The following is a 15,213-nucleotide window of genomic DNA, read 5'->3' on the forward strand; positions in this document are numbered from 1 at the left end:
CGATGCGGTCACCGGATCGAATCGATTTCCGGCCCGATCGCCGGTAAAACGATAGGCGAGGCCTCCTCATTCAAGTAGGCTAATAGCAAGAAATTACGCGTAAGATGTTACCATTGACATGGCTAACATCATCTTTACGAGTGCTTTCATGCGCTTCCCATGAGCGCACGCGAGCGACTTTTATTGCGTCTTTTGCCCAGCATCTGCAAATCATTATAAGTATAGGCTAGACTAGAATAATTTCTACGTCGCGTCGCCGCCGAAGATCGACGGTGAGCTGGCTAGGGGTATTGAAGTTAAAGAGCCGTCTTTTACTTTAGAGAAAATGATCGGGCGGGCATTAACAGTTTCCACGCCGCGTACTCCGCGCGCTTAATAGCGATGTTAAGTGATTTACTGTCAATCGCCGTGGCTGCTTGTCATCCTGTTCACGCGTTCTCACGCGGCAACGCTAAGCGCAAGCGATATTAGCGGGATTTACATCGAGGGAGGTGTAAGAAACGTATATAGGGACGCGACCGTGCGGAATTTCAACTGTGCGACAAAATGCATTAGCTGCGTTTAATGCATAACACGAACCAATTCACGAAGCGGACAACAAGGGGAATTGGAAACTTTGTAAACCTGCCGAAAGTTCAGAGATTGAGATACAACTCCAGCAGAGAACGTTCTTTCTGTTTACGTTTGCTCTCTCGGGCTTGTTAAACCTCAATGAAACGTTCGAAAAATTAGCGACGATTCAGCGTTACACCGCAGCTGCACGTTGCGCCAGCTCGCCGCGTCTCAACGCGAGATCGGCGCGTGTATGGACGTCTTTCCATAAAAGTGCCGAAGATCATCTCTAAAAATATAATGACTGACGCCTTTAAGCGCGAGAAACGGACGCGCGCGCCCGTCCGAGAGAGGGTCGGTCTCGCGGCTTCAATCTGGATCGCGCGTGACTTTACGCGTGAGCAATATACACGCAACAGGTTACGCGCGGGCAAACGACGCATCGTGATCGCCATCCGTTCCACGGCGATCTAATCTCGATGCATGCCGGCGTTTCGCGCTCCTTCGTCCGCGATGACGGGAGCCCGGCTCCGGCCGCGCTGCGCCGTTCCGACAGCTGCCGCGGCGCTGAAAGAATTACCACGGGCTTTGTTCTCCCGCGAACAGTACGCCTTTTGTTGGACCTTAATATTCACCGCGTCCGAACGGCGCTACGAATTCGTTTTTTTTTTCACTTCCACGGGAGAACTGCGTGTAAGACGCGCGCCGAGAAAAGAACGTCCGACGTGAAATATTTCGTGCGGGGCTGCCGTAGCACACCCCTTTCTTATGCAGCAGGGATAATTTTGTGACAAAATCTACAATCAATTATATATATACGAAATACGAAAATTAAATATGTCACATAAATATTATTTCGTATATAAATGTCGACAATCTCGACAAGGTATTGAATTTTATTTTAACAGACGTAAGGTTTTCTCGCGAATCTCGTCAGACCCTCGTTGAAATCGCGCCACGTAATTAGGCGTCAGGTCGTTCCGAAGGCGGTAGCGAGTCGCCCTCCTGAAGCGTGAAATATTACTGTTCGGGCGCAACGATCTTCTCGGTGCCGAGCGCGCCGCGCCGTCAGCAATTAACCGGTAATCTGATATCGATAGCAGTATACTCGCACGTCGGGGGCCGAACCGAGAGACGGGGCCGAGACGGGCCGGGTCGGGCCGCGAGCCGCCGCGATGCCGAGCGGATGCATGCGCGCCGCATCGTCGCGCGCTACTACTTGAAAGCGCAGCGTGGCGCGCACCCCCGTAGCGCTTGATCACAGGCCGTCGCTTCTTTCGATCCTCGCCAAAATAATATAGGCCCGTTTCCTTTAGTTACGCCTCCTCGCACTTCTTTCTTTCAAACACCGTGAGGCGTTTGTGCCAGAACTGTATACGCATCGAAGCTCGTGGATTGCGAATCGGAGATTCGAATTCGATCAACTTCAATCTCGTACCTCAATCATCTCTCCGCAGCCTCTTTTGTATCCGTTTCAGTTGAATCTTCAGTCTTCAATACATACCCCCGGCATTGGGCTCTTCCACTTCCAGAAGAGAGAGAACGGAAGAGGATAGAAAACAAGTGTGAGAACTACAAGACCGAGCGAAGGGACTCCGTCTCTTCGAAGTGAGAAGAGCGTCATGTGTGTAATACGCTACGCTCCGCGGAGCATAATTTTTCAGCATATCAAGGCCATATTTTCCTCTCTCGTCACCTCACGCGAGGAAACTCGCTTTATCGATAAACATTATACAAGATCGATAACCCGCGGCTTCGTGACGCTAACAACGTGCGCCGCGATATTAAACGCGTTAATTGCGTTAACACGCTGAAAACGTTTTGCGCGACAATCTAAAGTTTAAGCTCTAAATCTTCGGTTAAGTTTTAACGGGCACGCATCGCGGGGTATGCAAATACCGCTAAGTTACCTCTAGAAAAGAAAAAGAAAGAGGAAGAAAAAGAGAGTAAGGAGGAAAGAAAGAAGTGCGTGATCTCGCGTATATGCCGCTATCCCGGGATCGCAGAAAAAGAATTCCAGATTCTAGCCGGGTTCTAGATTCCGCGGTGACGCGCCGCGCATAGACATTCGCGCCTTTCCGAGGAAGCCGCGCCGAAGAAGAGGCGAGTATCGCGATCCGTCCGTAGAAGAGAGAGAGGAAGAGAGACGGAAAAAGAGATCTCCGGGTCTCCGCGCCGTCGCCGCCGCCGCCGCCGCCGCCGCCGCCGTCCGCGGCACGATGGCGCCCGTAGGGCGCCGTCGCGCACTTCCCCGCTGACGACAACGACGACGACGTCAGGCCCGTACCTCGTAATACCTCGGCCGCAAATTCTTTGGAGTCTGGGCGATACGCCAAGTTGTCTACACGTTCGAGAAGCGTGTCTGAGGGACTGGCTCAGCTTCTTAGATCTTCTTTGTTAGACAGATCTACAGACAGATAACCTTCAGAAAAGTAAGTCTTAGGTAGGTACGCGACCTTCCGAGATATGTAGCAAAACAATCGATTTGACATGGCTGTTGTGCCACTTATATATTTAAATACCTTGAAACGACTTGATTGTGAAGAGATAATTTTTCCGTCCCTTCTCGTTTTTTTTTCTTAATCTTATTCGAAAGTATGCGCGCAATATTGCCGCTGATTTTTAAGAATACTATTTTTATAAATAGTTAGATGCGTATATGATTGCTGATTGTCGTTACAATGTAATCATTCTCATATATACGGTAACTAAGAAACTGATCAAATCATAATCGTATTATTATGACTTTATATGTGTATAGATATTATAAAATTTATAAATATAAATATATATCAGAAACTTAAATTTGTAAGGGAAAAACCGCTTGCAGCATTAGATTTTGTGAATAACTATATCCTTTATTAATCAGAAAGTAACTTTTTTTCAATAAAAACAAGGCTTTGATTTTGAATGAAATCCATAACCATAGAAAATCATTCTATATCGTTCTAGCGCTCGCAACGCGCGAAGAATCGCGTAATCCAACTTAATACTAAAGACCTCTCTCGACTCATTGCTTCGTCTCTCGACTCTGTTTATCGCGCCGTACGATCAGATATATTCTCGACAGCGAGGCGAAGGGGTTTCTTAGCACAGGCCTGAGCGCCGATCTTCCCCCCTCAGTATCGTCATCTCGCTCGCTCACGCGGCACTGATCATCAGCTGTCAAACGACTCCGGAGTCTCCTCTCCTCTCGGTCGGCGAAGCCGACGAAGCCCGACGTTCCCCCACCGATCCACGGCGTAGACGGCCGAAGCGAGTGCGGCCTGCGCCTTGCGGCTCGACGCGGAGCGCTCTACGTCACAGTGAAGTATGTGCTCCCGAGTGTAGAAAATGGCTGCGCTCTCCGCTAACACGGGCGGATGTAAATACGGTCTGTGGCTCGGTCTAGGAGTGCTCGCCGCGAGATACCTTGGCGGTGAGTACGGCCGTCTGTGCGTGACGCGCTACGCTCGATCCGCGTCGTAGCGTGCGTGCGTACGTATGTACGCGTTTTCCTATGCGCGTGTATACATGCATGCTTGTATGTGTCTGTGCGTATGTGTGTGCGTGCGTGTGTATATGTGTGCGTGATGCACGAGAGATGCTGCCTGTGTGCCGCTGACGACGGCAGCGGAAAAGGCGAAGAACCCTCGCTGCCGGGTCGCGCGCGGCGCGAGAGAGAATCGATCGGAATATGCGGACTGCCCGCGCGCGACGCCCGCGGAACGATCGTCCCGGTTGCACCAACCCCGTATCTGTACGCCTTCTGCCGCACAGATGTCCTAACCCGATCGCCGTCCGTCTCTCCTCTCTTTCTCCGTCGTTTCCTCCGCGCCGCGTGCCGTCTCGAGCGCGCGTTTGTTCGCATGCACATCCGTGTCTTCATCCCTTCGAGAAAATCCGAGAAACAGCCACGAAAGGCCCGAGTCGGCTCGCCCTGACACCACCGGATAAAGGATCGTCGCCCGACGCGCCCTCGTATCGCACGCTTTCTACTACGATTTCGAGGAAGCACTCCTAGATACGGGGAAACGGCTGCGATCGACAATTTCTTCGTGTGACACTTCCACGACCTGCTGGTCCCGCGACCCTCATATAACTCGGTGTATCGCGCGTTTTTCTGGATTCCGTTCGTTCAGTAGAGCGCTATTCATTTTCTTTCCCCTCTCGCGCAGTAAAACCGATCGTGTTCTCTCACTGATACATTTTCTCGGATGGAATTCCTGCGCCGTTCGACATGGCACGCGGCCGCACTTTTTACGTCTGTGCGTCGGGACAGGGAGAGACGAAGAGAGAAAAAGGAGAAGGGAGAGACGAGAGATGAGAGGTTAGCTGTTCCGACGTTAGAGACTGAAATACCAGGCGGTGCGCCGAGTATTCGCGCCGTCTCACTCGTCGGCTCGTAGACGGAGAGTGCCGTTCTCGCACCGCCGCCGCCGCTGCCGCCGTGACGACTTTTCCACTTTTCTTCTCCTCTTTCCTTCCCTCTTTTCTCCGCTCTCTCGCGAGCTCTTCTCTCTTTGCGCGCGTCTCGGTCACGAGGTTTCAGACCTCGAGCGTGATGCTGGTCGCTGGACCGGACCGTCGCGCGCGATTCTGTATCGGGCGGGGGATGACGCCGCCGCGCCGTGGCGACGACACCAGACTTTAACCCTTTGAAACGCAACGCGACCGTATGACCGTCGTCTCTTTTTTTTAAATACCTTCTTTTCTTAATCTGCGCAGCGCGACCGCGCTTGACCGAGGTTCATGAAAGAAAAGTTGAACCATGAATGTTTTAGATAGGGCCCTGTTACAGAAATGTCGTCGCTTGTCTCTGTATTGTTGCCTTTTTCGACATTACGTTTGCGACGTGAAGTACACATACACTTATAAATTTATAAATTAAATTTAAAAATTTTTTAAATTTGTTCACTTATCGGAACATATTTTAACGCGTACTTTTCAGTCAAGTACGTTTCACGTTTCGTGTCTGTTGATTATTAAAATAATTTTGCTATTATATATTATTATTGTAATTTGTCAAACATTAACACGCCTCAAAGTGCAAGTATAATTTATTACTTCTGACTGTTTTGAAATGGCATTACTGTTTCTGGAATAGCTAGTCAACAGTCAAAATGCGTAAATATTTAGATATTTTAGATGGAAAGCATGCGTCCCAAATCCGATGTAATATTCTAATATAGATATAATCAAATTCATGCATAAATTTGATCAAACTCCGATTAATCGGTGATTAAATTAATTAACAGAATTTCAATATTTTTAACTACATAATTTGTTGTCTGTAATCGAATCCTGCTTTTCAAATATTTAGCAACGATGTACAATATTGTTTATTTTTTCTACTTTAACAAATAAGACATATAGGCAAATAAAAGTATAGGCTCGACGTGCCTATACTTAATCGGAGTTTTCCTAAACTATAATACTTGTGATCCCATTTTATTAGAAAATTACTGCAAAGACATACCTAATATAGCGATCAGTAGTTTTTGCGACGTTATTGAAGTTACCGAGTTGTTCTTTGAACTTTTCAAAAACAACGAAGCAGCAATTGTCCATGGCGTTAAGCTCTCTTAATTATCATTACTATCGTTAGATCTGATCTCTCACGGTCATTGACGTCAAACAACGTCCGATCCGCGATCGTCATATTTAGTAATCGCGCAATCGGACGACCACTTTCGGCGCTAAATGCGGCGCGAAGATGCCGAGACGGACATTTGTCTGTCTCTGTAGGAAATGGAGAAATTGTTTATGTTGTCTCGGCGGGGCGTGCGTAGGGCTCGAAATACATCAAAGGATTGTAAACGTCGGCGTCGTTTCAGCGCGGCACGACACTCGTCTTCCCCTCTGCCTGCCCTCGCCGGAGTCCACCACGCCAAACGTAATTTCGCGCTGAAAACACGCGGGCCTACTCCGATCTGCTTCTCCCTTTCTCCTCTCTCTCTCGCCGCGCGCGCTCTCTTTCTCTCCCTGCCTTCTCTCTCTCTCTCTTTCTCTTTCTTACGTCGCGTACGTATGACGTACGACGTGCAATTTTTTCCGCGAGGCCCCGCAAGGACATCGCGCGTGTACATCGTGCGTACGATGAATAAGGCGAATAAAAGGCGGCCTTTCTCAATGCAAGCGCGCGAGCCGTATCCGGGAAAAAATTACGCTGTTTCGTAACATGTGACTTCTCGCGCGTAATGCAACGAACTCTTTTTTTTTTTTTTTAAGTGCGATATCGGAAACGTATGCTATCAGATCGATATTCGCAGCCCCAGGATTTAAGAGGGATATCTGTCGAAATACGATATTAAGAAAAAAACACGAAAAAAAAGAAGGGAAAAACGCGCATACGCACGCACTCACGTTTAATCTGAATAACAAAGTAGTAATTCTCGATGAAAAGAATGATTAATGAGATTCCCGATAATTGTGTAAGTCCGGAATAAAAAGCGCCCCACCGTTCGGTGGGTCCAGAGTTCGAGGCTGCAGACGCGCGAAAACATTTTTATGCGCAACGAAAACGCAAGGCGAATTGACGTACTGACACAGTATTTATGGATCATTTCGGCAGACGGATTACTTTAAGCTGACCGTTAATGGACTCCGTTTCTCCCTAATTCATTTTTTCTTCCTAACGTACAATACATTTCTATTAATATAGATTGATTTTATTCTCGGTTTAATATTTACTCTGCTTGTATCCTTAATTCTTAGAACTAAAAAAAAAACTATAAAAAGTAAGTTGAACCGAGATTAAAATTCATCTGCGTTGGTAAAACTGAACATTACGAGCAAGCAAATATTTCCAATTTGAGTTGAGATTTCTGTCAGTAATATAATATTAGAAGCTTATGGTATCGAAAATTGAAGCTCGTTCCCCAAGTTTCGTCCGACAGTTATGGATGCTGCGAGTGGCGAAGACGTGCCGGAGACGATCTCGCGTCTTTCTTCCATCGACAGAGGATTTCCGGCTCGCAATCACGTTCAAGGAGTAGGATTACACGCACGGTTGATTGTCTTTCCAAGAAAATTACGATCGCGGAGTATCACGGTTACACGTACACGCGCGCGAATCCGTCCGTGAGTTCCCGCCGCTTTTCTCGACGGTATTATTTGCAGCGCGACGTCGCGCCGGGTATTAAGTTTCCTATGCATACACGCTTCCAGCTAGAATGCCATTCTGTCGCGCGATAGCACCGGCCGGCCTCCGAAATGTCACCCTTTTCTGCGTCAATTGTATATACCTATATAACTCCCCCGAGTCCGCCGGCCTCGACGAGATCGCTCGATTTGGCCGGTGCGGGAATAAGTTAAAAGTCGCGATATAAAGAGTATAAGATAAATATTATGGAATTATTTATTATGAAGATTTGATAAAGATTAAAGATCAAAGAGCCTTCGTCTTCATTAATCGTTTTATTAACAAAATCGTTTTATCGGTGATACTTTAACGCCTATCGGGCGGAAACACAAGATCCCCAGAATCACATACCTTGTATTGACTCTAAATATTGATAATGCGATAAGGGAACGAGAGATAAGGGATAGCTTTCACACCCAACACGACGCGAATCAATGTCCTCTTGTACAAACCATAAAAATCAACTCTCAAGTTAGCCTACGTTCAATATTTACGCAATTGGTTTTCCTCATTTATTTAAATTAGTAAAACTAATTTTGTTTGTTATCTGCGATAAGTCACAATCGCCTTCATGCCTGTCTTTAACAATGTTTGTTCGGTTATTGATAGCTCCCCAGGGGGAACGAATGCGTGACAAATATTCCCTTCCGACTCGTACTTTTCGCGATCCGATTGTCCTCGACGTCGTTCTAGAGCTTCGAAAATTGCGACGTTGATCATGATCGACGTTGTTTGTTGTTAATTGAAAGAAGAAAAAATGTCCAATGTTTCGAAATAGCTGCCCCGGCGTGGCGTTAGAACCGCCGCGCCGCGGCCGGCGCGAACTTCGCGATTCGGCGCGACTCATAGACGCGCGGGGCTATCGCTGATACTGCTCTTTGCCACGCTGATAAAGTCCGCGGCTAGCTGGCACGTTGCCTCGCGCGATTCATTGAAACCTTCGTGCGATTACGGGCGCCGATTGCGTCGCGAAAGCCGCACGAAAGCAGATATGCGCGTTACCGCCTCTCGGCCCGATCTCGCGCGAGCTCTCGTATACACTGCACACTCGCGTGTGAACGACAGTTTTCTAAACAGTTCATTACGGCGCTTTTCTCGCCAGCCGATTGTCGAGCCCCCTCCGTATCAAACTGCGCATTGGAGATTGAGCATTGCGAACTATAAAGATTAGAATTCAACTAATCGGATGATCTTCATTTTAATCCGTTTTGTTTCGATTGATTGAATTCTGATCTCCAATTCGCGAGTCTCAACTTCTAGAGCGCACGTCACACTATACGCATTGCGGACGCGAATTTGATTCGGATTACAAATCATTGACCAGTCAATTAGATTGACGTAGGATCCAGATTGTGAATCGTAGAAGGTGATTCTCTGTTTTTACGATCGGTGATACGCATTTCGAATCTGACTCATCTCGATGCATAGTGACGGGCTTAAAGCCCGCATCAGACTACGTGCATTAGAGATTAGAATTCAACCAATCGGAATAAAACGAATTAAGATTAAGGTTGATTGGTCGAATTATAGTCGACAGTTTGCGGTTGGCAGTCTCCAATGCGTAGTCTGATACGGGCTTTAAAGAGCCTCTTGGCAATCCTCTGATTTTGTAAATGCTCACTTTTTAAAAAAACAGTCAAATATGAAAATCAAGATAATCAGTAAAGAAAGTAGCTTTCAAATTTTATGTAAAGGAAATTATTAGACAAATTTATTTTATGTAAAGGAAATTATTAGGCAATTTTAACTAAAAACAATCAGGTAAATAATATGACTTGTTAAATAACGATCTATTCAGAAAGTTGTCATCATGCTAAATGCTGTGTAAGACTCTTAGAGTTCTAAATCCGTCGCTACTTCCATCTGGATAAGGCCGAAATCGATATCGCGGTATAAGTGTCACTTAGACGATTCTTTTTCCAGATCCTACGCGTGTTCCCGCGGTCATTAATCGCCAACCACGACGGCGATAATATCCACGATCGTGCGCGTTGACAGAACAGTTGTTGATGTGGAAAAATACGCTTTCTGCGAAGCTATTTACGTTTCGTTTCCAGATACGCAAGGATAAGCGAGTCGCGGCCGTCGAGACACTTGAGAGTTCGTTGCTTTCACGTTTATACCTTGTTTACGCTTGCCCCTATTAAAAAGGCACGGTCACGGTATACTCCTTGCAACTCTAACAGGTCGAATTCCGCTAAGTCGGACTGAGATTATATCGTGTAATGCGACCTAACATAGATTTCTTAGAAGGACTTTAGATCTAAAGGGAAAAGGTATTTAATAGATTTTCGACCTTGCGTTCCGCTTTATCCATGTCCTCGATGCTGCTTTCAACGCCAAGGATTCATCGATCAAATTTGAATTGAATTATGGGATTATTCGGAATTAATGCTAAAATTAAAAGATTCAGGCGACACCCTGGGCGAGCGAAGGGAACGAGGAGAAAGGCGTACGCGGTGGAACGGACGCAGAACGCGCGAAGAATCGAATCCGTCATCCAGATATTCCTGGGGTTATAAATAGAGCGGTCACCGTAAAATAGACGCACGAGAGAGTAATTCCGCGGCGGTAGATAAGCGTAGCCTCCGCGCACGCACGCTTGTCTCACAGGCCTCCTTCCTCTTTCTCCTTTTGCGTCCCGTCGACGGCCGTCGCGTCGCTTGCATACTCGTTAGAAACGTGACACCGTGTTTGCATCGAATTCGCCGTTATCGGCCACCGTGACGGAGGCGGATGCTCTCGTTGCGAACCTCCCCCGGTTTTGCGGTCTGTCAGATTCAATTCGGAGTCACATCTAATTCTGGCTGCTTTACGTCACTGCAAATCATAATTGAGATTTGATAAACGGACTTTTGAATTTTAAATGCGTTTAAATATTGATTAATGATTTGATGACGACGCAACAATACAGTAGAAATATTTTCAATGAGAATTATACCGATTTAGAAAGAATTATTTTTTCGTAATAAAAAAAAATTATAATAATTATATTCCTCGTGTTTATACTGATGAATTTTGATGAAATAAGCGCATAAGTATTATACATGCAACACATGCAACATTTTTCTGTAATTTACCGATTTCAAAATCAAATTTATTGTTTCAAATTTTTAATCTATTCCCCCTTATTATCTTATTATTTTCTTTACTAATGATCCGTTAACACGATATATACTTTATAATATAGGATATTTGCGTGATGCTGATTACGCTTTTATGCGTGTGCGAAATTTATAAATGGCGAGAATTATCGGTCCCCGATGGTTTATATCAACTTGCGTGCGGAGACGCTTATGAAAGATATCCCCGATTCCCGAGTCGGGACGCACCTACCACTCCTTTCTCTTCGCGGCAGTGTACGCCTCTCCGTGGGACGCGACGACGGTTGTTCGCCTACACGACACATCTCATGACTTGTCAAACAACCTCTCGAATCCACTCAACTCCGCGCCCACAAGTCTCGCCTCTCTTCATTATCAATTGTTATTTTTAAATTATTTTCCGCACCTCGCGCAACGCATCGTTCACCTAATTTCATAGCGACGCATCTCCCACTTGGCCACTCTTGGCGTTCGTTTATAAGCGAGTATTAATCTCAGAGGAATCGCATGCGTGATCTAAAAATAAAAATGTTTGAATGACTGGATTACTATTAGAGTCTTGCGTGTATTTCCTCTATATTGATTCATTCACATCGATGATATCTAATAATACTTACTATATCTATGTTGTCTTCTTGCAGTGCTGGGCATTGTGTGCTACTGCGACGGACATTGCCCGGACGGCCGGCAAAATGGGACCTGCGAATTACGAGCTGGAGGCCAATGTTTCAGCGCCGTCGAAGAGGTGTGGGAGCCCGAGTTGGGAGAATACGTTCCCGAGTGGTCGTTCGGTTGCTTGCCGCCCGCCGAGGGAGGCTTCATGCAGTGCAAGGGAAATCAAGTTCCTCACCTACGGGAGAAGAGCATAACGTGCTGCAACAACACGGCTTTATGCAACAAAGATCAATATCCCGAAATAACGTACAAGTCCCGCCCTACCGCGGATACCAATCCGATGGTCATCGCATCGGGAGCGCCGCTAATCATCTTGGCGGTAGTTCTATCAGCGCTTTTCGTCATCGTCTCGATAGCTATAGGAATCCTGTATCACAAATGCCGGAAGAAAGAGCGAGACCCGTGTCTGGTGCCCTCACAAGGAACCCTCAGGGACTTCATTGATCAGAGCAGCGGATCGGGCTCGGGATTACCGCTTTTAGTACAACAGACGATCGCGAAACAATTAGCCATGTCGCAGTGCGTGGGGAAGGGGCGTTACGGCGAGGTATGGCTCGCTAGATGGCGAGGCGGCGAAAAAGTGGCGGTGAAGGTCTTCTTCACGTTGGAGGAGGCGTCCTGGTTCCGTGAAACGGAGATCTATCAGACGGTCCTCATGAGACACGACAATATCTTAGGCTTCATCGCCGCCGATATTAAGGGAACTGGCACTTGGACTCAGATGTTGTTGATCACGGATTATCACGAAAGAGGTTCACTGCACGATTACTTGCAAACAACTGTACTAGATCATCAGGCCTTACTAGCAATCTGTTCGTCGATCGCTTCTGGCATCGCGCACCTGCACACCGAGATCTTCGGTACGCAAGGAAAACCCGCGATAGCACACAGGGACATTAAGAGCAGAAACATTTTAGTTAAGAGGAATGGAGAATGTGCCATAGCTGACTTTGGGTTGGCTGTTCGCTACATCAGGTACGTGGGCATTTAATTGCTTAAAATCTACATCTTTTGTCATTGGTATCCTTCATAGAATGCAAATTTAGAGTGAGAAATTTGTTTTTTTATAGCGAGAGCGGAGAGATTGACATTGCCCCAAATGCTCGAGTGGGTACTCGACGTTACATGGCGCCAGAAGTGTTGAACCTAACCCTGAATACATCATCCTTTGACGCGTTCAAAATGGCAGATATGTATTCTGTCGGTCTTGTGTTCTGGGAAGCGTGCAGGAGGTGCGTAACAGGCGGCAAGAATTCTATGGTAGAGCCTTACGCCTTGCCTTATCACGATGTCGTACCAAGCGACCCGGACTTCGACGATATGCGGCAGGTAGTCTGCGTGAAACGATTGCGTCCAGTTATTCCAACGAGATGGGAAAACGATTCGGTAAGAAAATCACTTCTCTGAGAAAAGCAAACTTCTCCCAGATTTAACTGTCCTAATTTTACGGATTGAATAACGAATCTCGCTCTTTTCCCCACAGGTCCTATACGCATTAAGCAAAATGATGTCGGAATGCTGGCATCCAAATCCACCAGTTCGCTTAACTGCTCTTCGCGTTAAAAAGACACTGTCGAAACTGCACGTTGATAACGTCAGCATCAAGATCGTGTAGTGCTCGACGAAAAACTGACTCTTCTTCTAGATAAACAACTTCCTACTCCTGTAAATATGCCCTTAGTGACAATAGAATTGTTAACAGACTGCAGCCTGAAGACTGACGATTAAAGTTTATAAATGTAAGAAAGTGAGAGAAAGAGAGAATGAATGACCGTGTGCAAGGACTGTGTGAATGGCCGATTGTAGAGGATAAATGATATGTATATATTGTATATAGAGACATCCGTATATAAAATGTTTCTGAGTCCTTTATCTTTCATTGAAGAATAATCATTTTCACGCTGAAGGTATAAGTCTTCAAAGAAAAGATGAACGCGGAAGATTTTTGTGTATAATTTTCTTTTATATTTAAATGAACCGTATCAAAGTTCAATTTACGATTTTGATACGCTTTATCATGTTATCGGCTTGTAAAGCTTGTTATCGGCTAATTTTAATCATAGAATAATTCTTTTATTAGATAATTATTCTATAATTATAGAATAGTCATATTGTAATTCTATAAAGGAAAATTTATTCTATTTTTTTTTTGACCTTCCAGTCATGAAACGAATTCAGCGTGCGAAAGTATCATTATATTCGATATGTCACAATACAAATTTATTTTTCCGCATAGGATTCATTTCGCGTTTGCGTCGCGTTACTCTGTTCAGAATTTGAAAGTGTGTATGTAACATGCCTAACGAGATCTTATAAATCTAAGCTAATACTACTTTACGGCCTATGTCACACATGCCGAAAGAGATTTCTCTTTCAAAGTACCTCGAAATATATTTATTACTGAAGATTAGCTTTGCAATATACGCGTTGCGCATATGAAATTTGCGTGAAACAAAAATTAGCGTCACGATAATACATTTTTAATTTATGTACGATTGCAATTTATGATTATTGCGCGCAATCTTGTTAAATAATTAAATATACTGAGGATACACATTTTTATAGATAATACTTGATGCAAAAAAAATTTACACATAGGTATTAATCGACGATTGTGCAAATTATTATGCGCAAGCTTATATTATTTGTAAAATTTGTAACTTATATTTCTAACTTGTACAAATGGAAATACATTAATCCATTCGAAATACTATTTTGGGTATATATATATATGATCTATTGTCGATCATCCCAGAATGTTTTCATTACGCTGCCGATGTACTCTTCGAATTTTTATGCTTTTGTACAGTGAAAGTAATTAAGAAAGGAGGAAATTGTGGAAAAATTAACTATTATATAGTGCAATAACAGTGTATTATGATGTAACATTATTTTAGAAGGCAATGTAATCTCGCATATCCCTTCGAACTTATACATAGCATTTACTGAAAATTGTTAATCAATCAAAATAGTTTTTATGTAAATTGAAATATTGTAAAACTCTTGGTTCTCTTCTTTCTTTATAAGTAATTTCAAAAAGATTTTTCTCATTGACCATGTAAGATTGTTATACTATGTATAAAATTTCTGTACGTAATTAAATGAAACATGAAAATTGTAGATAATTGTTAGTTGATCGAACAATTAAATTTATATTTCCAAAAGTTAAATTTATTTTTTTCTAGATCTATCCTTATTTGTTGGAAAGTGATACCTATTTATTTACATGTTTCTGTTTACCTTCTTATACATATTTTTATATTTTACACGTCGAATATATTCTATCATTATAATATATTTAATTAAAGCAATACATAGGATATTCTGTTAATCACTGCGAGTAACACTGAAAATCTGCAGTTTATATTATGTATATTATAGATTTTCAGTAGTCGCAATGGATAACAGAATATAGCCATAATTGGTATAAAAAGATTGTAAATGTACATACGGGATTAACAGGATAAAAGATGCAACTGGGCAATTCGTTAGATAAAAAATATTTTATATAAAGAAGGATAAAGATTATCAAATCTACGTCAATATAAACTAATGTGTCCAAAGATTTAAACAAATTAAAGATCCTCCAGCTCCAGTTTGCTGTACTAAAAAAAGCAGCCCATGAAGAACTTGTTATAACTTGCAATACCTTATACAATTCAAAGAAATTTTTAAACAAATTAAATATCTTCAAATTCATATATTATATATATATATATATATATAACAGTTACATTATAACAAGTTCCTCCTTATCTC

The 15,213-nt window shown here is 44.0% G+C and overlaps 1 protein-coding gene and 1 long non-coding RNA gene across 3 annotated transcripts; one reads left to right on the forward strand and one right to left on the reverse strand.

The window, feature by feature from the left end:
- Nucleotides 1-2,966: 2,966 nt before the first annotated feature.
- Nucleotides 2,967-14,624, forward strand: LOC105457220 (bone morphogenetic protein receptor type-1B). 2 transcript variants are annotated; one of them, XM_011701756.1, is made up of 4 exons: nt 2,967-2,984; nt 11,421-12,429; nt 12,525-12,840; nt 12,938-14,624. In XM_011701756.1, coding segments are annotated over exons 1-4 (1,458 nt in total). In that variant the 5' UTR covers nt 2,967-2,983; the 3' UTR covers nt 13,070-14,624. The 2 variants fall into 2 exon arrangements, with proteins under 2 accessions (XP_011700058.1, XP_011700057.1); XM_011701755.1 differs by lacking the exon at nt 2,967-2,984 and adding an exon at nt 3,839-3,970.
- LOC105457219 lies at nt 7,932-11,482 on the reverse strand. Its single transcript, XR_975362.1, has 3 exons — nt 11,397-11,482; nt 11,012-11,295; nt 7,932-10,495 (listed from the first exon to the last, which is right to left on the reverse strand). It is a non-coding gene; the product is annotated as an uncharacterized LOC105457219 (long non-coding RNA).
- Nucleotides 14,625-15,213: the final 589 nt, after the last annotated feature.

The sequence above is a fragment of the Wasmannia auropunctata genome, unplaced genomic scaffold, assembly GCF_000956235.1.
Source record: "Wasmannia auropunctata unplaced genomic scaffold, wasmannia.A_1.0 LD335328.1, whole genome shotgun sequence".
In the NCBI taxonomy this organism is placed as follows: domain Eukaryota; kingdom Metazoa; phylum Arthropoda; class Insecta; order Hymenoptera; family Formicidae; genus Wasmannia; species Wasmannia auropunctata.